The 21,003-nt window shown below is 44.9% G+C and overlaps 1 protein-coding gene across 1 annotated transcript in view; it reads left to right on the top strand.

Annotated features, from left to right (window-relative positions):
• The window catches only part of col16a1 (collagen, type XVI, alpha 1), a 413,938-nt gene extending 398,475 nt beyond the window's left edge, over positions 1-15,463 (top strand). The window contains exons 68-69 of the mRNA XM_078566895.1: positions 11,665-11,742; positions 13,032-15,463. Coding sequence (XP_078423021.1) covers positions 11,665-11,742; positions 13,032-13,234 — 281 coding nt within the window. The 3' untranslated portion in view covers positions 13,235-15,463. The remainder of the gene's footprint in view (positions 1-11,664; positions 11,743-13,031) is intronic.
• The last annotated feature ends 5,540 nt before the right edge of the window (positions 15,464-21,003 follow it).

The raw sequence follows: 21,003 nt of genomic DNA, 5'->3' as shown, positions 1-21,003 counted from the left end.
AATGTTCCCCTTAAACCTTTCCCCTTTCACCCTAAAGACATGTCCTCTCATGTTTATCTCTCCTAATCTAAGTGGAAAGAGCCTACTCGCATTTACTCTGTCTATACCCCTCATAATTTTGTAAACTTCTATCAAATCTCCCCTCATTCTTCTACGCTCCAAGGAATAAAGTCCTAACCTGTTTAATCTTTCCCTGTAACTCAACTCCTTAAGACCCGGCAACATCCTAGTAAATCTTCTCTGCACTCTCTCAATCTTACTGATATCCTTCCTGTAGCTAGGCGACCAAAACTGCACACAATACTCCAAAGTTGGCCTCACCAATGTCTTATACAACCTCACCATAACATCCCAACTCCTATACTCAATACTTTGATTTATGAAGGCCAGTATGCCAAAAGCTTTCTTTACAGCCCTGTCTACCTGTGACGCCACTTTCAGGGAATTATGTATATGAACTCATCTTTTCTGTTACCTCTTCAAAAAAAACTGCAGCGAGTTAGTTAAACACTATTTCCCCTTTAGAAATCCATGCTGGCTCTTCCTTATTAACCCATATTTTTCCATGTGACTACTAATTCTATCCCAAATAATTGTTTCTAGAATACTGCCCACCACTGAAGTTAAACTGACTGGTCTGTAATTGCTGGGCTTATCCTTATAACCTTTTTTTGAACAAGGGCGTAATGTTTGCAATTCTCCAGTCCTCTGGCACCTTCCCTGAGTCTAGTGAAGACTGAAAGATTATAGTCAGTGCCTCTGTAATATCTGCTCTCACTTCCTTCAATATCCTTGGATGCATCTCATCCGGTCCCAGTGCCTTTCAACTTTAAGTACCAATAGTCTATTCAACACTTCCTCCTTATTAATTTTGAACCCTTCTAGTGACAGAGTTTCCTCGTCTGTCACCATGGCCTGGGTAGCATTTAACCCTCTAGTAAAGACGGATGCAAAATATTAATTTACTACTTCAGTCATGGCCCTTTTGTCCATGTGTAAATTCTCTTTTAGGTCCCTAATCAGCCCTACTCCTCCTTTTACCACCCTTTTCCTATTTATATGCCTAAAGGAGACTTTAGGATTCCCCTTTATGTTAGCTGCCAGTCTTTTCTCATAATCCCTCTTCGCTTCCCAAATATGTTTTTTCACCTCCCCTCTGAACCTTCTGCATTCCTGTTGGTTCTCAATTGTATTTTGGACAATTAAACAACTCACTGGAGGAGGAGGCTCCACAAATATTCCCACCCTCAATGATGGAGGAGCCCAGCACAGCAGTGCAAAAGATAAGGCTGAAACATTCTCAATCATCTTCAGCCAGAAATGCCAAGTGGATGATCCATCTCGGCCTCCTCTGGAGGTCCCCAGCATCACACATGCCAGCCTTCGGCCAATTCGATTCACTCCATGTGATATCAAGAAATGGCTGAAGGCACTGAATACTGCAAAGACAATGGACCCTGACAATGTTCCAGCAATTGTCCTAAAGACTCATGTTCCAGAACTTGCCATGCCCCTAGCCAAGCTGTTCCAGTTCAGCTACAAAACTGGCATCTACCCAGCAATGTGGAAAATTGCCCAGGTATGTCCTGTACACAAAAAGCAGGAAAAATCCAACCCGGCCAATTACCACCCCATCAGTCTACTCTCGGTCATCAGATAAGTGATGGAAGGGGTCATCAACAGTGCTATCAAACAACACTTGCTTAGCAATATCCTGCTCACTGACGCTCAGTTTGGGTTCCACCAGGGCCACTCAGCTCCTGACCTCATTACAGCCTTGGTTCAAACATGAACAAAAGAGCTGAACTCCTGAGGTGAGGTGAGAGTGACGACCCTTCACATCAAGGCCACATTTGACTGTGTGTGGCATCAAAGAGCCCTAGCAAAACGAGTCAACGGGAATCGGGGGGAAAGCTCTCCGCTAGCTGGAGTCTATCTAGCACAAAGGAAGATGGTTGTGGTTGCTGGAAGTCAATCATCTCTGTTCCAGGACATCACTGCAGGAGTTCCTCAGGGTAGTGTCCTAGGCCCAACCATCTTCAGCTGCTTCATCAATGACCTTCCTTCCATCATATGGTCAGAAGTGGGAATGTTCACTGATGATTGCACAATGTTCAGCACCATTCGTGACTCCTCAGATACTGAAGCAGTCCATGTCCAAATGCAGCAAGACATGGACAATATCCAAGCTTAGGCAGACAAGTGGCAAGTAACATTCGCACCACACAATTGCCAGGCAATGGCCATCTCCAACAAGAGAGAATCTAACCGTCAGCCCTTCACATTCAATGGCATTACCATCACCGAATCCCCCACTATCAACGTCCTGGGGGTTACCATTGACCAGAAACTGAACTGGACTAGCCATATAAATACTGTGACCACAAGAGCAGGTCAGAGGCTAGGAATCCTGTGACAAGTAACTCACCTCCTGACTCCCCAAAGCCTGTCCACCATCTACAGAGGGGTTCCATTTCGTGGGGCACTGGCATCAGTATTGGAACAGGAGGAATCTGTACCGTTGGGATGGTCTCCACCTGAACCGATCTGGGACCAATGTTCTAGCGAAAAGGGTAAATAGGGTGGTCAACAGGACTTTAAACTAGGAAGTGGGGGTGAGAGGAAAGGGTAAAACTCCAAGAAGTATGACTAATGGGAAACAAAGCAGCAGGTTAGCATTTGGGGGGGTGGATTCAACTTCATGGAAAATTATGAAAAAACTGATAAGAAAGGAGAGCCCAGGAGAGGCTATTAAAGTCTCCAGAACACAAAATAGGACAGAGTGTTTGGAAAGGGCTATGAATCTAACTTCAAGCTCATCAGATAAAGGGATGACAATGAGAAAGGGGACAGGAAATACAGGACTGAAGGTGTTGTATCTGAATGCACGCAGTATATGAAATAAGGTAAATGAGCTTGTGGCACAGATTGAAATTGGCAGGTATGATGTGGTGGGCATCACAGAGACATGGCTGCAAGGGGATCAGGACTGGGAGCTAAATATCCAAGGATATACATCCTTTCGAAAAGATAGGCAGGTTTGCAGAGGGGGTGGGGTTGCTTTGTTAGTAAGAAATTAAATTAAATCGATAGCAAGAAATGACATAGGGTCAGATGATGTAGAATCTGTGTGGGTAGAGTTGAGGAACCGCAAAGGTGAAAAAAACCATAATGGGGTTATGTACAGGCCTTCGAACAGTAGTCAGGATGTGGGGCACAAGATACACCAGGAGATAGAAAAGGCGTGTAAGAAAGGCAAGGTTACAGTGATCATGGGGGATTTCAATATGGAGGTAGACTGGGAAAATCAGGTTGGTAGTGGATCCCAAGAAAAGGAATTTGTGGAATGTCTACGAGATGGCTTTTTGGAGCAGCTTGTGGTGGATCCCACTAGGGAACAGGCAATTCTAGATTTAGTGATGTGTAATGAGGCAGATTTGATAAGGGAGCTTAAGGTGAAGGAACCCTTAGGAGGAAGTGACCATAATATGATAGAATTTACCCTGCAATTTGAGAGGAAAAAGCTGGAATCAGATGTAACGGTATTACAGTTGAATAAAGGCAACTACAGAGGCATGAGGGAGGAGCTGGCCAGAATTGATTGGGAGATGAGCCTAGCAGGAAAGACAGTGGAACAGCAATGGCAGGAGTTTCTGGGAGTAATTTGGGAGACACAGCAAAAATTCATCCCTAGGAAAAAGAAGCATACTAAAGGGAGGACGAGGCAACCATGGCTGACAAGGGAAGTCAAGGACAGCATAAAAGCTAAAGAGAAAGCATACAATGCGGTGAAGAGCAGTGGGAAACCAGGGGATTGGAAAGCCTACAAAGACCAACAGAGGACAACTAAAAAAGAAATAAGGAGGGAGAAGATTAAATATGAGGGTAAACTAGCCAGTAATAGAAAAGAAGATTGCAAGAGTTTTTTTAGATATATAAAGGGTAAGAGAGAGGCAAAAGTGGAGATTGGTCCGCTGGAAAATGACGCTGGAGAAGTAGTAGTGGGGAACAAAGAAACAGCGGAGACACTGAATAGGTACTTTGCGTCAGTCTTCACGGTGGAAGACACGAGTAACATCCCCAAAGTTCAAGAGAGTCGGGGGGACAGAGGTGAGTATGGTGGCCATTACCAAGGAGAAGGTGCTAGGAAAACTGAAAGGTCTGAAGGTGGATAAATCACCTGGACCAGATGGATTACACCCCAGAGTTCTGAAGGAGATAGCTGAAGAGATAGTGGAGGCGTTAATGGTGATCTTTCAGGAATCACTCGAGTGAGGGAGGGTCCCAGAGGACTGGAAAATCGCTAATGTAACCCCCCGTTTAAGAAAGGAGTGAGGCAAAAGACAGGAAATTACAGGCCAATTAGCCTGACCTCGGTTGTTGGTAAGATTTTAGAGTCCATTATTAAGGATGAGATTTCAGAATACTTGGAAGTGCATGGTAAAATCGGGCAAAGTCAGCATGGTTTCATCCAGGGGAGGTCATGCCTGACAAATCTGTTAGAATTCTTTAAGGAGGTAACGAGCAGGTTAGACAAAGAAGAGCCAATGGATGTTATCTACTTGGACTTCCAGAAGGCCTTTGATAAGGTGCCGCACAGGAGGCTGCTCAGTAAGATAAGAGCCCAAGGTGTTAGAGGCAAGGTACTAGCATGGATAGGAGATTGGCTGTCTGGCAGGAGGCAGAGAGTGGGGATAAGGGGGTCCTTCTCAGGATGGCTAGTGGAGTTCCGCAGGGGTCAGTGTTGGGACCATAACTTTTCACTTTATACATTAATGATCTAGATGAAGGAACTGAGGGCATCCTGGCGAAGTTTGCAGATGATACAAAGATAGGTGGAGGGACAGGTAGTATTGAAGAGGCGGGGAGGCTGCAGAAGGATTTGGACAGGTTAGGAGAATGGGCAAAGAAGTGGCAGATGGAATACAACGTGGGGAAGTGTGAGGTCATGCACTTTGGTAGGAAGAATAGAGGCATAGACTATTTTCTAAATGGGGAGAGAATTCAGAAATCTGGAGTGCAAAGGGACTTGGGAGTCCTAGTCTAGGATTCTCTTAAGGTTAACTTGCAGGTTGAGTCGGTAGTTAGGAAGGCAAATGCAATGTTGGCATTTATTTCGAGAGGACTAGAATATAAAAGCAGGGATGTGCTGCTGAGGCTTTATAAGGCTCTGGTCAGACCACATTTAGAATATTCTGAGCAATTTTGGGCCCCATATCTCAGGAAGGATGTTCTGGCCCTGGAGAGGGTCCAGAGGAGATTCACGAGAACGATCCCAGGAATGAAAGGCTTAACATATGAGGAACGTTTGAGGACTCTGGGTCTATACTCGATGGAGTTTAGAAGGATGAGGGGGGATCTGATTGAAACTTACAGAATACTGAAAGGCCTGGATAGAGTGGACGTAGGGAAGATGTTTCCATTAGTAGGAGAGACTAGGACCCGAGGGCACAGACTCAGAGTAAAGGGAAGATCTTTTAGAACAGAGATGAGGAGAAACTTCTTTAGCCAGAGAGTGGTGAATCTACGGAATTCATTGCCACAGAAGGCTGTGGAGGCCAGGTCAGTGTGTGTATTTAAAACCGAGATAGATAGGTTCTTGATTGGCAAGGGGATCAAAGGTTACGGGGAGAAGGCGGGAGAATGGGGCTGAGAAACTTATCAGCCATGATTGAATGGCGGAGCAGACTCGATGGGCCGAATGGCCTAATTTCTGCTCCTATGTCTTATGGTCTTATGGACAAAGCAGCCCACTTGATTGGCACCACATCCATAAACATTCACCCCCTCCACCACCATTGCACAGTGGCAGCAGTGTGTACCATCTACATCCACGATCGCTACCATCTAGAAGGACAAAGGCAGCAGATGCATGGGAACACCACCACCTAGAAGTTCCCCTCCAAGTCACTCACCATCCTGACTTGGAAATATCTCGCTGTTCCTTCACTGTCACTGGGTCAAAATCCTGGAACTCCTTCCCTAATAGCACTGGGTGTACCTACACCACTTGGACTGCAGCGGTTTAAGAAGTGAACTCACCACCACCTTCTCAAGGGTAATTAGGGATGGGCAATAAATGCTGGCCCAGCCAGTGATGCCCACATCCCATGAATAACTAAAAAGAAACTCCCAGTCTCAGGGTGCTCACTCACTCAGCCTCACCCACTGAGAGTGGTTGCGTGTGTGTTGGTGTGTGGTGGTTGGAGTGAGTGAGAAACCCGAGACTGGGCACAAGGCAGACTTGCGTTCATCCCCCCCCACCCTCCCCACCAGACTCAGTCAATCAATCCCATGCACTCCCAAGTTCACCTCCAAGCCACTCACCATGCTGACTTGGAAATATGGAAATGCTGTTCCTTCACTGTCGCTGGGTCAAAATCCTAGAACTTCCTTCCTAACACCACTGTGGGTGTACCTACACCACATGGACTGCAGCGGTTCAAGAAGGCAGCTCACCACCACCTTCTCAAGGGTAATTAGGGATGGGCAATAAATACTGGCCTAGCCAGCGATGCCCACATCCCATGAACGTATAAAAGAGCCCCACCATCACCCCACACACACAGTCACTTACTCACTCTTTCCCACCCCACACACACACTCACTTTCCCACACACATGCACTCACTCTCTCACACACTCACTCACTCTTTCCTGCACACACACATTCACTTTTTCCCACACAGACACACACACACTCTCACTTACTCACTCTCATTCCCCCACACACACACTCACACACACACACACACACACTTTCTCTCTCTCTCTCTCTCTCTCTTACTCCCACATACTCACCATGGTACAGTCTCCTCCACAGGACCAATGTGACTTTGCCCTCCCAGGCTGCCAAAACTTCACCTTCCCCAGGCCCAACACACCTGGCTCCCAGGGCTCCAGCCCCGCCATTGCTTCGCTTCCCTCAGCTTGACAGCCCTCAGCACACTCACCAATGACAGTGTTCACTGCTCCTCCAGTTAGATAATGTTTCTCTCCCTCATTTGCTGCTGAAGGCGAAAGAGAAACGGTCTCTGATTGGAGGAGCAGCTCCATGCAGAATCTTCCATTGAAACTCACCTGTTTGTCCGGAATTTTGAAACCTGGCTCTGGGGATCAGCATAGAGGCGCTTCACAGGCCCTGTACCTGTCCTGGAAGTGTTGATGGGGATAGTGTAGAGGGAGCTTTACTCTGTATCTAACCCCATGCTGTACCTGTCATGGAAGTGTTGATGGGGATAGCGTAGAGAGAGCTTTACTCTGTATCTAACCCCGTGCTGTACCTGTCCTGGAAGTGTTGATGGGGACAGTGTAGAGGGAGCTTTACTCTGTAGCTAACCCATGGTGTACCTGTCCTCTAATGTTTGCTGGAATGGGAGCTTCACTCTGGGCCAGATTTTCGCAAGACCTGATTCCGGAATTCCCGCCCACATTCCCAGCACTCCCAATTTCCCTTGGTGCGAGATAAGGGTGCAAGTAACAAGCCCGTACCCCACAATCCCAACCTGGCTGGCCTATTGCAGGGACAGGCATCTCCCACTCACTGGCAATTTTTGTGGAGTCAGGCCAGCTTCTCCATGACTCATGGTTCACTGATTCTCAAAGGAGTCTTGAATAACCTGGTTTCAGGAACCTTTTCGAAGTAAATTTCAAAAGCTCTTTCCCATGCCTCCCATTCCTCCTCCATTCAAACCCAATGTCAATTCAAGGCTCTACACCCCCCCACCCACCCCCACCCCACCCCCTCCTACTCACCAACCCATCCCTATGGTCCCTTTTAGCCTCCTTTTAAAAATTCTTTCGCGTTATCAACAGTCACAGATTGCAACTCTTTTGAGTACAATCACAGTTCTTGGTTTCCGGGAGTGGGACATGAACCCACAACCTTCTGATTCAAAGGCGAGGGTGCTATGGACTGAGCCACATGGGCTCTTAACCGAGCCTCATAATGATGTACACTCGGCTGAGAGTCCAGGCTTTTAAAAGGATTAACTCTGTTTACACAGCTGGAGAGAAGTGTTGGCCTTGCTTGATTAACAGTTCCATGAAGTTACAATTAGATCATTTCAATTCTGTATTCTATTTTGTCAATAGCTCAGTGTTTATTTGCACACGATTCAGTAGTGTCAAGTGCTTAAAATTTCTGTTATTGATACTTTAAATGTCTATTTGACACTTTTATGGGATTGTAGGAGCACCAGTTTTGTTTTCAAAAGAATTATGAATGGATGTCTTTAAGCAGTTTCATACATGCCGTTGTAACTATGGAGTTTACTGGTTCTGTATAGCATGTATAATGAGTGAATGAGCATAGAAGGGCCATGAGTTGACATGGAGGATATGAAGAGCCAAGGGGTGGGTGGGGAGCATGGGTTGGTATTCAGTTGGCATAAAGGGAGCCTGAGAAGTGGATGGATGGTCTGATGGGCTGTGAGGGGTGAGGGACAGAAAGCCTAAGATGTAATCAATCAACTGGGACCAAGATGAAGAGAACTGATATGGAACTTTTAACCAGCTCGCCTCGGCACTCGGCCACCCCTGTGGCTGCCTCCGATCTGCTTTTGGGTGGCAGGCCCGATTCCATCCCCCACCCCAACCCACCACCTGAAGTGAGGATTCGCCATTCTGGACACTTTGTACCAAGGTGGGTCTCCCAAGTCAGGAAATTTACCAAATCGAATATCCCACCTCGATAGGAAATGTTTTGGCCCTCTGTACCTACATACATACGAAGATACGAATTAGGAGCAGGAGTAGGCCACTCAGCCCCTCGAGCCTACTCCGCCATTCAATAAGATCAGGCTGATCTGATTGCAATCTCAGCTCCACATTCCCACCTACCCCTGATAACCTTTCACCCCCTTGTTTATCAAAAATCTATCTAGCTCTGCCTTAAAAATATTCGAAGACTCTGCTTCCGCCGTCTTTTAAGGAAGAGAGCTCCAAAGACACTCTACCCTCTGACAGAAAAAAATTCTCATCTCTGTCTTAAGTGAGCGACCCCTTATTTTTAAACAGTGACCCCTAGTTCTGAATTCTCCCACAAGAGGAAATATCCTCTCCACATCCACTCTGTCAAGACCCCTCAGGATCTTAAAGGTTTTAATCAAATCACCTCTTACTCTTCTAAACTCCAGCGGATACAAGCCTAGCCGGTCTAACCTTTCCTCGTGAGACAACCTGCCCAGTCCTGGAATTAGTCTAGTAAACCTCCTCTGAACTGCTTCTAACGTATTTACATCTTTCCTCAAATAAGGAGACCAATACTGTACACAATACTCCAGATGTGGTCTCACCAATGAATGCCCTGTATAATTGAAGCATAATCTCCCTACTTTTGTAATCAATTCCCCTCACAATAAATAATAACATTCTATTAGCTTTCCTAATTACTTGCTGTACCTGCATACTAACCTTTTGTGATTCATGCACTAGGACACCCAGATCCCTCTGAACCTCAGAACTCTGCAATCTCTCACCATTTAGACAATATGCTTTTTTATTCTTCCTGCCAAAATGGACAATTTCATATTTTCCCACATCATACTCCATTTGCCAGATCTTTGCCACTCATTTAACCTATCTATTCCCTTTCATCCCCTTTATGTCCTCTTCAGAACTTACTTGCCTACCTATCTTTGTGTCATCAACAAATTTTGCAACCATACCTTCAGTCCCTTCATCCAAGTCATTTGTACAAATTGTAAAAAGTTGGGGTCCCAGCACCAATCCCTGTGGCCGCACCACTCGTCACATCCTGCCAACCAGAAAAAGACCCATTTATGCCAACTCTCTGCTTCCTGTTAGCTAGGCAATCTTCTATCGATGCCAACATGTTACCCCCTATACCATGAGCTTTTATTCTCTGAAATAACCTTTGATGTGACACTTTATCAAATGCCTTCTGGAAAGCTAAGTACAGTACATCCACCAGTTCCCCTTTATCCACAGCACATGTGGCTCTTTCAAAGAACTCCAATAAACTGGTTAAACATGATTTCCCTTTTATGAAACCAAAACTTGCTGAGGGAATCTTTGGGAAAGTGTTGAGGGAGTCTTCGCGTGGAATTGTCCTAGATTTACATTAAGTGCAATAGCGAGCGGGAAAGGAAATGTTTTACCCGCCGGCCGCAATTGCAGCTTCTCGTGCCATATCATCCCAATCCCACCTCATCAATCATGCATTCCCAGGAAACACACCATTTCACTGTCAGGCAGGCTCCAATTCGCTCACGACACTGTCATCTCGCCGCTTCATTACGCCAAGTGCCACATTCAAAGTGCAGCCACGCACACCTCTCAGTGTTTTTAACCCAGGACTGCTGCAAAGAAGACATGGTCCCAAAAGGCAAGAAGACTGCAGCCCCCCGGTCTAGTGACGCATCCCTCGAGCGCCTTTTGGACACTGTGGAGGTCCGCCATGATATCCTCTACCTCCCGCCCTGGCCATTGGAGGTGCAACAACATTACCACTCCAGCTTGGTAGGCAATGGCAAGGTGATCAGTGCCAATGTTGCACTGAAGAGGTTGGCCATCCAATAGGATAGAGGATGAATGATCTCATCTGTGCAGCCAGGGTATGGCAACCATCTCATCACTCTAAACTCACACACTCAAGCCCATCACACATTCACTGGCATCTCACTCACTGCCAGCTCAAGGGGCATCACTACTCTCTCTCTCTCACACATACCCTCGCATCTCCATCTGGCCTCATCTCGTCTGGAGACTGCCTCCCCAGCCCTCACCATCTAGAGGCCACTTGCACAGATCAACATGTACCCACACACACCCTGAGTTATCCTTCTTCCCCAGTACAACTCTCACTCTGCAGCCTCTTCCCTTGCCTGAGGCCACTTCTCCCCCTTCCCCAAGCAAGCTCTAGCCCTGCAGCTGTTGAAAAGCCACCCACACCTTATGGCTGGTCTGGTAGGTAAAGACCTGCCTGTGAGCACCCGTAAAAGTGATGTGGTGCTGCCTGTGAAACCTGGCGCTGATGACTGCGAGTGCTGCCCCAGGTAAGGTAGGCAAACAAACCTTGAAGTCCCAAGCGAATGGCAAGTCGCCAGGTGCACGTCACTTAAGTACAGTTACGAAACATGTCGGCGTGCAATCACGCTGATGTGATCGGATGACCCAGTGTGGAGGATGATTCTGGTGAGCTGGACTTATAATGATATGCATATGCATTACTATGAAGTCCCCGACTTCTGATGGCAGGAAACAAGGTCCAGCATCGACGGGCCGAGCGGACGATCGCAAACTGGATTCACAACATCGTGAAACTGATTTTTGGCCACCTTGCCACGTTGTCCGCTCACACCATCGAACACGCCCGAAGCCAACGGGTATGGAAAATTTCGCCCCTAATCTCTGTTTAACTTGTGCTGTCTCTGTCGTGGGAGTGTTTGATGGGGACAGTGTAGAGGGAGCTTTACTCTGTGTCTAACCCTGTGCTGTATCTGCCCTGGGAGTGTTTGATGGGGACAGTGTAGAGCGTGCTTTACTCTGTATCTAACCCTGTGCTTGTAACTGCTTCCAGAGTCATTGAAGAGCTAAATCATTTCTGACAAACTGTGAACTTGAATGAATTGCTTCTGTTGGTCTTGTTGGGATCTTGTAATTCTTTGTCTTTAATAAATGGTTGAAATATTTTTTTAAACAGGTCCTACTGGTCCTAAGGGAGACCGAGGTGAAAATGGCATTGGCCGTTTGGGTGAGCCAGGAACACCCGGACCTCCAGGTGAGATAATACATATCCAGATCAGCTTGAGATAATACAGTTTTGGTAGGATGAATAATGAGGTCACATATCCCTTGGAAAGGAGTTTAATTGTGGGGAGAGAAGCAGAAAGAACTAGGGGTACAGATTCACAAATCATTAAAAGAAGCAACGCAGGTTAACCAGACTATAAAAAATGTAGACAAAGTATTGAGGATTATTTCTGATGGAATAGAACTGAAAAGGAGTGAAGTTATATTAAACTTATTCAGCATTGGAGAACAGTGAACCATTCAGACCTCTCAACACCAAGAAGCATTTACATAGTGCCTTCCATGAGCACAGGATGTCCTATAACATTTCTACAGCCAATGAGCAATATCACATATTGTAAAAAGGATATAGGCAACCAGAAGGTGCAGAAACAAGTTATAAGGATGATACTAGAACAAAGAAGTTTAAACTAACAGGAAAGGCTAAACAATTAGGACTCTTTATTCCAGAATAGCAAAGACTGAGAGGGGAGCAGATAGAGGTTCCTTATGAATGGATTTGATAGAGTAAACATGAAGAAGATGTTTCTGCTTTTGGTGAGTCCAAAACTAGAGGCCTTAATGATAACATAGTCACTAATAAATCCACCGGCCTCACCTGGTGATAATGGGATGGTAATGGCTTCAAATGGTGTTGGTAACACTGGCAATGCAACCAACGCCATTTTGAAAGGAGCATCCAGCCAGGTGTCTGCCTGTTTCAATCAACAGGTCCTTTTAAAAGAGACAGTGAGGTCCTGGTTAAGGACCTTGATTGCTATTTTGACCATGACCTGGCTGGATCCTATGCCGTGCAGCCTTTAACCGGATCTATGGAGGATAGAAGAGAGGGGGCCGGAAAAACCAGTGTGAAATTAATTTTGCAGGTTCTAGAGGAGCTGGGGCGCTCCTCCAACACCTGCAAACTTAAACTGGGCAGCTTCCATCTCAGGAGCTCCGCTCAGCAACCATGAACCCTCCTCACAATTAACCTTGCTGGCAGCTGCCATAGGTTAATCTTGAGGCTTCAATCCAGTGAGCTGTACCATAACCCCTGTTTGACCACCTGCAGCTTACCTGCTAGGTTTAAATGAAGACATGGCCTCAATCATGAGGGTGGGGACACTCTTCATCGCTGTCAAGCTAGAACCCTCTGGTTTTAGATCTTCAGTGATTGGGGTTTTTCTTTGTTTTATTGGACTGTTAACCCCAAGCTTTCAGATGTTGATAAGCAGCTCCCTGTTTTGTGGTTTCCAATATCTTGCCTTTCACTCTCAGGTCCACCAGGACTCCCGGGATATGGTAAAATTGGCCCGCCGGGTCCAGCCGGCCAACAGGGTGTGCCAGGTATCCCAGGCCCACCAGGACTTCAAGGAACATCAGGGAAAAATGGGCGTTGCACACCCTCTGACTGCATCATGAGGGTACCCGAGCCTTTTAGTGCCAAGAATTCGAAAGGACCACCTCATTGGATGAATTAATGAAGACTTTTCTTCATTTGCATTTTTTTTAGGGGGGCTGGTTGAAATGTCTGATTTTTTTTTCCCTCAGTTATTCCTTTTGAATGAATCATGTGAACAGCCTTTGAAGGTTGGCCCAAGCAATGATTTATCCACCCAATGTATTATTTAAATGGTATTTGTAAAGGTTTCTGAATTTCTCCAGCCTGTGGCAATAGGCCCAATGTTTTACTCACTACAATTAGGTCACTGTAACCTTTCCAATACCACTATAGATGCATTATGGATATCCCTGTGGAAGCCCAAGAGTCTGTCCTTCAACCTTTTGTGACATGGGGCACCAGTTGAGGCTTAGAATTGCTAACTCTGGTTGCACACATTTCAAAAGGTTTCATCACATGATCTCCCACAGTCCCACCCCATCCTCACAACCCTGGCTGCTTGACATGTCGATCATCACGGTGCTCTGCCTTCCCTGGGCCAATTGGAAAGTGCATAAACTCTTTCAAACCTAACTGGATGATTCTCAGTCAAAATACCTTGTTCCCATCTCCAGTATTTTTATGACTTTTCATAAATGAAAGTGGTCAACGAAAATGAAAAGATAAACACATTGTTTTTTCTTATGATTTGCTGGTGAGGTAAATCTTTAATTCCTGGAACCTTGAGGACAGTCCTGAAGAGTTGGTAACCCTAGTTGGAGTACCGCCATTGGCCAGATTAATTGTGGGAAGGACATGAAATGGACGTACTGTTCCCCAGTGAGACTCCAAGGGGCAATCGAACTTGAACATTATGCAGACCGTGAGCCTGAATTTCCTGTACAGAACAACTGCGCACAGCGTGATCCAGAATTACCTGTGCACAGCACAAAATTCCTCACAAATACAAATTCACAAAGCTCGTAGGAAAGCTGGAGATATCACAATGGTGCAGTGAGATATTCTCCTGAGCTACAAGATTGACACCCTGTCCTATGGGTGGGAGGGTAAACGAGGGACAGGAAGCCACAGCTAGGCAGACCTAGGGACAGCCCCCAACAATAAGGTGGCATTAGAAGTGATGATGCGAAAGTGAAACTGAACATCACAGAAAGGGGGAGCAGCAACTACTTTTCGGACTTCCAATGGTATTAATAGATTAAGGAATGTGGGGTAAATAAAAACCTTTTAATTCTGTATCTAACCCCGTGCTGTACCTGCCCTGGGTGTGTTTGATGCAGACAGTGTAGAGGGAGCTTTACTCTGCCTCTAACCCCGTGCTGTACCTGTCCTGGGAGTGTTTGATGGGGACAGTGTAGAGGGAGCTTTACTCTGTATCTAACCCCATGCTGTACCTGTCCTGGGTGTGTTTGACTGGGACAGTGTTGAATTAATTTCAACCTTACCATCCCAGTGAAAGATTTTTGCGGTCAGATTGGTCAGGCAATTTACCCTTCACTGAAGATAATGGAAAGTAAATCCAGTAGCCAGTTGAATTACGACAATTGGAGAAGGTAAGGTTTAAATACCCAGCATGTGCCTGGATATTGTTCCGTTCTCCGACATTAACATACCCACCTTAATGAGCAGAACAATTCATCAAAAGGTAAGAAAAGGAAGAGTATTAAATTGAATGAAATAGTTCTTCAGTTCACCCTGCACCTAGAGCTGATCAACTTCACTCCTTTCTTTAACATTTCTCTGAAATAAACACAAATTCTCCATCTCCCATACGCGGTATGCCTCCCATTTAAAGAAAAGATTGTTATTTGGGTCTTGACCCAAAGTGCAGAGTTGTTCTCAAACTGGAGATGTTGACTATCATTCTCTCCATGCTCTCCCAATCTCTCTCCCAGCTACTGGGACACACCCTCTACTCTTTGTGGGTTTCTCATGTGTATCTCTGTATGTCAGTCCCTGCTGGTACAGGGGATAGCTGCTTCATCACACAATCAGACCGCCCAACTTACAGCAAATGGAAGCAGGACTTCCTGTCTCTCACAAGCTGATTTGTTAGCCTCCCCCCAACACCACCACCTCCCCTGTAACTGTCTTCTCTGCCGTTGGCGTGGATCTTGCCTGCCTGTCCTTCTGCTGGTCTCCACTTGCCAAGATGTCACCATGAAATGGGAATCTGTTGTCTAGAATTGTCTGGTAAAATGTGTTATCGCAATCATGTGTTATTGTAACTTCTAAACACCAACTGTTGGAGATCAGGGAGTTCCTCATGACCCCTGTATTAAAGAGCATTAAAAAGAATTTTGAAAGAGCCGATCTTTGGAATTGGTTGATTTCTCCTTGCTTGGCAATGTTGAAATGTGATAACAAGCTGTTCCTTGGCACTGTCTTCAGTGAGAATTGTATGGTGAGTTCCATCTCTGTTAATCGGAACTCTAGCCCTGGTAAAGGATGATTTCACATCTGGCCTTGAGCATGCGGTGAGAATTTCCAATCTTCTGGATATATTTCTGCACCTTTCTGCTCTCCAGCAGTGACTCGGCCCCACTGACTGCATCCAAACCCCATGCCATCTGAAGGTATATCTAAGTCCTGCTGGCTGGAGCCTCTTACAGGGACAGCACAGATACAGGAAACATGGCCACATGCTACCCAGCTCCATTCATCTTTATTTTAATCTTTACTTCCAAGTGATGTGTGCCGATTCATATCTCATGTTTTACACCCAGTGTTAAAACTACCCCCAGTATGTTTTGTACCAAAACAATTCCAGGCCAGGGACCTTGTTGGTTTTGGTCTAGTTTCTGTAGTTTGGGTAGGAGAGCAGCCCTCAGCAGCCTTCCATTCAGACGCCACACCCTGGGGCAGGGCATCCAGCTCCTGTTATCTCCAAATGCGGGCATTTTATAAGGTCAGAAATGAAGCAAAGAGGTCAAGGATACACAATTGTTCATTGTGTGATACGATCATCTCCCATTCTGACCATAAGAAGTGCACAAACATGGCACCATTCTAAATGTCACACCAGGGGCTAACTGCACACCTACAGTCACAAGATGGTAGTTCTCTCCTAGGTGTGACACAGTGGTATCCGGCATATGGAATCCTCTGCACAATCTCATTCCTCACATTCAGGGTCATGGACTGGAAAGAGTTGGACACTGAGATGATGCGGTATGTAAATCACCTCATCTCTCTGATATCAGCGGAGATCAGCCACTACACTCTCCAGATGATGAAATCTGAGTATTCTGGGTCAAGCGGGAAATGGGCGATCTGCAGAGGGAGCTGGGAAGCAGTAAGATCAGAACAAGAGTCTGTCTGGGACCGCTTCCAGTCTCAGCTCAGGAGCTGGACCAAGACCTGGCCGGGTTTGAGATAAAACCTTGGCAGCATTGTCAAATAAGTGATCACAGCTACACCAGCCCATATTCAGGTCCACTCCATTGGTGGAATTTAACACCCAAAAATAAATCTCCTAAACAGATGAAGTGTGGAAATACAAAATTACATTCTACACAAGGACCTTGCAAATGAAACTAACATTTTAAAAGTTTGCTTTGTATATTCCAGAATAGGTTTGGTTAGTTATTCAAAAATTGATTTAAAAAATTAAGGTTAATTTATTGAGTTTTAAAATACAAATGTACAGAGTGAGTGATGGTATAAAGTGGTCGATATCAGATAAACTGCCCAGTACGTTTTGCTCTTGATTTATTTCTATTGAAGTGAGCCAAATCAGGAGAAATGTAATAGAGGAGGCTGAATAGATACTAACTGTCCAACATGATACTCTCTGTACACAGCTGTCTTATGGCCAAATTTTAATGTAATCAATACAGCAGGAAGAACTGACAGATCCCAGCATTACACAGTTAACCCCTCATATGGGCAAATATGGATCCCTTCAGCTCTCTTGGAACACTGGCACTTCTATCAATGTGTAGCAGTTTTGGCCACAAACTCATTAACTTAGCTTTGATATCCCAATCCTGTTCTGACTCCTGAGCATTACATATCAAAGTAATGTGACAAACATTCTCTTGGAATAATGTTGCAACAGCTTCCGACTCACACTTGCTATAATCATATCTCTCAAGATTGAAGTTTTCTTTTACAAAATGGAAGATCCTGGCATGATCTGTTCTTCCGGATGCTAACCTGAGATTTATTTTAGAGAAGGTCATAAGTTTGCCTTGGAACTGTAAACAAGCAGGCCTTTTCCAAGAAATCACCCAATGGTACTTGAGAAGGAGTTGTTTATATTAAAATGCAAAGCACTTTAATTAATGAAATGCTGGGAGACAACAAGGCAGTCACGTGGGAGAGAGAGAAAACCTTAAAGGGTGAAACTGCTTGTTTTTTGAAGGCAGTTTTGTTAAACACCAGGCTGTCTCTCCACCTTACCTAAAGTTGTGTGTGGCTATCAACCAGTAGCCAGGGTACCCTCGTCTGAGTGTAACCAGTCTGGAATTGGGCCTGCAAAGCTGAGCCAAGCGGTGAGAATTTTCAGACATCTACTGGGACCAGCAGCCCATCTTCACACGAGGGAACTCCAGGGGGACAGCATCGAGACCCTGCAGACTTTATCCTTTAATTTATAACACCCATCCTCCGAAGCCCATCTCTGCAGGGAGGCTCTATCTGCCCTTTGTCCGTGTTTGTGTATGTGCTGGGGGAATTCTTTAGGAAGAGATGGATAGTTATACTTCCTGATTACAATTGTGTATTAACCCGTACTTGCAACGTATTAGAAGAAGTTTTGTTTTAAAATAAATCAATCATTCTGAGTATTTGAAAGAAGCCTGTTCGGAGTCTCTTTTCTTCTGGGTACTCGAGGTTTGGGAACAATTGGCCATTTCGGTGAGAAAATTAAACATTTAAATTAATGGTACGGCCTGTAGAGTAGTGGGGCTTGATAATTTGCGCACACCTCCCATCCCGGACATAACATACGAGACACATCCAAAACTGACAGGTAGCAAAGGACAAACTTGTCCATCAAGTCAGTCCCACACCACAATGCCTGGGTCATCCAGCTAAATGCTTCAAAAACCATATCACCTCTCCAACCTCAGGGACTTGGAGTTATGTAATGCTTTTAGCAGCACCCAGATATCTCAAAGCAGCCAATGAAGTACTTTTTGAAGTGTAGTCACTATCACTGTTATAATGTAGGAAACACAGCAGGTAATTTGCACTCAGTAATAGCCCACTAACAGCAATGTGACAATAACCAGTTAGTCTGTTTTTGGCCAGGACAGCAGGGAGAACTCCCCTACTCTTCTTCAAAGCCACACCTGAGCAGACAGGTAAGGACTCGATTCCTCAGTTTGACATCTCATCCAAAAGGCCCTGAAGTGTCAGCCTAGATTTTTTTCTCAAGCCCAAGAGTAGGACTTGAACCTTGCAATTTAAAGGTGAGTGTGTTACTGGCTGAGCCATGGCTTATACCAACCAAAACCTCAGGAATTTCTTTCCAGACCCCACGAATCCAATCCAGACGATCATACAACTATGAGTTATTTGTAAAATCTTCCCAATGATGCAATCCCTGACACACTTGGTGTGGTGCCTTTCTACTATGCTATCTTTTAGCTGATCTCCTAGCTTTTTAAAAAAAGTTATAAAATGTTCACTCCGGCTTATAGCCATAACTTAAACTTTTTCAATAAAGGCTTGTGTCCATTCATGCTTGCCATATTACTGACCTCGAGATGAGGCACCCTCACTGTCCAGAGTATGCAGGGCAACTCTACTGTTCTTTTTCAAATAGTGCCATGGAACCTTTCACATGGAGCATCATCTCGATCAGAAAGGAAGCACCTCTGACTGTGTGACAGAGACAGACAAAAGTGAGACAAACTAGAATGAATGATCTCCTGCCCGCACGTGAGTCAATGTAGATTTTATGATTAAGTCTCTGCAGTTGGACTTTAAATCCATGACTGCTGACTCCATCAAACATGCTACCAATGAGCCAAATCTGACAGCTAAACAGTAGAAATTGGTGGGATTAAAGGGAAACTTTATACACTGAAGCAAACACAATTAAAAGTGATGGTTCGATTGAATTATAACCGTTTGAGGAAATGCCTTTGCGCACGGTTGCCTGTTAGGTACTGTGGCTTACTGTAGCCATGTGACCTCTGAGTCATGTAACTACTTTATGGGTAAAGGATTGGGGCAGAAGCCATTTTACCCAACTCGTGGAACATGGTGTCAGGAGTGTGAAGCTGAATTTGAGTGGATTTTGATACCTGGAAGAGAACCAGCCACCGTAAGAAACAGCAGAGAATAATCTGCAACTTTGTACAGGATATTGACTGCTGGGTGAGTCAATAGGGCTTTGAATATTCCAGTATTGGCTCCTGTGGAGATGAAGGTGGATTTAAGAATGAATGGAAATTCTTCCAGTCTCAATGGCTGGACTATAAATTGCTACAAAGTTAAACAAATCTGAACAAAAGCATCTCTATTTTCAGTGCTCCAAGCTGTATTACACCCTAGACCTCACTGAAGAGCAGAAAAGCTAGATTGGTAAAATTTTGCAGACTCACTTTAAACCTCTACATCAGACCTCAGGAAGTGGGAAGAATATTGCTCAGTATGTGACTGCACAGAGATGTTTAGCTGAATCTTGTGAGTTTGGGTAACCGAAGGATAAACTGATCAGAAATAGGATTGTCTTAGGAACAAGAGATTCCGCCATGAGAGCACGTCTGCTGACAACAACCCACACGCATATAATTAGAAGGCCCAAAGACTTTAAAGATTGTGTGTAATCCATGTGCAGAGACAGACAAAAGTGAGACAAACTAGAATGAATGATCTCCTGTCCGCACGTGATGAATTTCATTATAGAACATGTATGTGGGTAACTTGCAACTGCAAATGATGTAGCTTGCAATGTGTTTTTTTATTTTTATGAGAAGGCGAATATTTGGAGAAATATCTTTGCGCATGGTCGCCTGTTGGGCACTGTGGCTTACAACAGTCATGTGACCTGAATCATGTGATCTCTGATGTCATTCCTTTGAGTAAAGAATTAAGGCAGAAGCAATTTTACCCACCACATGTAACAACCATGTAAAGATTAAAAATAAAAGTCTGGAGTAGCAACCTTGTTTCCATTTGGACTGACCTACATCTGAATAATGAAATACACAGTAAGCAAGGTAAAAACACTGAGCTCCTTTAATATCATTTGCTGAGCAGAAACCTTCCACCTACATGAATTCTACAATCAATATAGAAAGAATGATGGAAGCCTTGGAGGGATTACAGGCAGTCATTTCATTAAGGGTTCTTTTGAAAATATAAACCATAAACATTTATCTTTAGATGTTTCCCCTTTTCAACAGATTCCATTCTCTATCCCATTCACTTTCTTCAGTACTTCTGAGGGTCACATTTTCTCCTTTTAACATGTGAGGGGTATTGCTTCAAGGACGATAGGCACCTTGTTTGTTGTATTTTGTGAGAAACCCAATTTTGGAAAATTTGAAGGAATTGAATTTTGGACATTCCTCCTCCTGGGTTATTTTTAAAAGTTTGCAATATTAATTTGGGGCTGTGAATATGCCATTCTTCAAGAAACCACAGGTCAAGATAGATGTACAGTGGGGAACACCTGGAGAGGGAAGAGATATTTCATACATCTAAGTTAACAAAGAACGGCTATTGCCAGGCTAGACTCTTGCTGATTGGTTAAAAACACCTGGCCTGAGAGAAGTGTTCTCTGAACACTTTATCCTTTGAAACTCTCAGTCAGAGAGTGTGCACGTGCCTTAGAAGCAGGCTATAAGAAGAAGAGTCTCTCTCTCTCTCTCTCTGCCCCACCTTTGTGTT

The sequence above is a fragment of the Cetorhinus maximus genome, chromosome 21 (genome assembly GCF_964194155.1).
Source record: "Cetorhinus maximus chromosome 21, sCetMax3.hap1.1, whole genome shotgun sequence".
NCBI lineage: Eukaryota > Metazoa > Chordata > Chondrichthyes > Lamniformes > Cetorhinidae > Cetorhinus > Cetorhinus maximus.
Note: the sequence above shows the minus strand (reverse complement) of the source record. Positions and strands in the feature narration are given on the sequence as shown.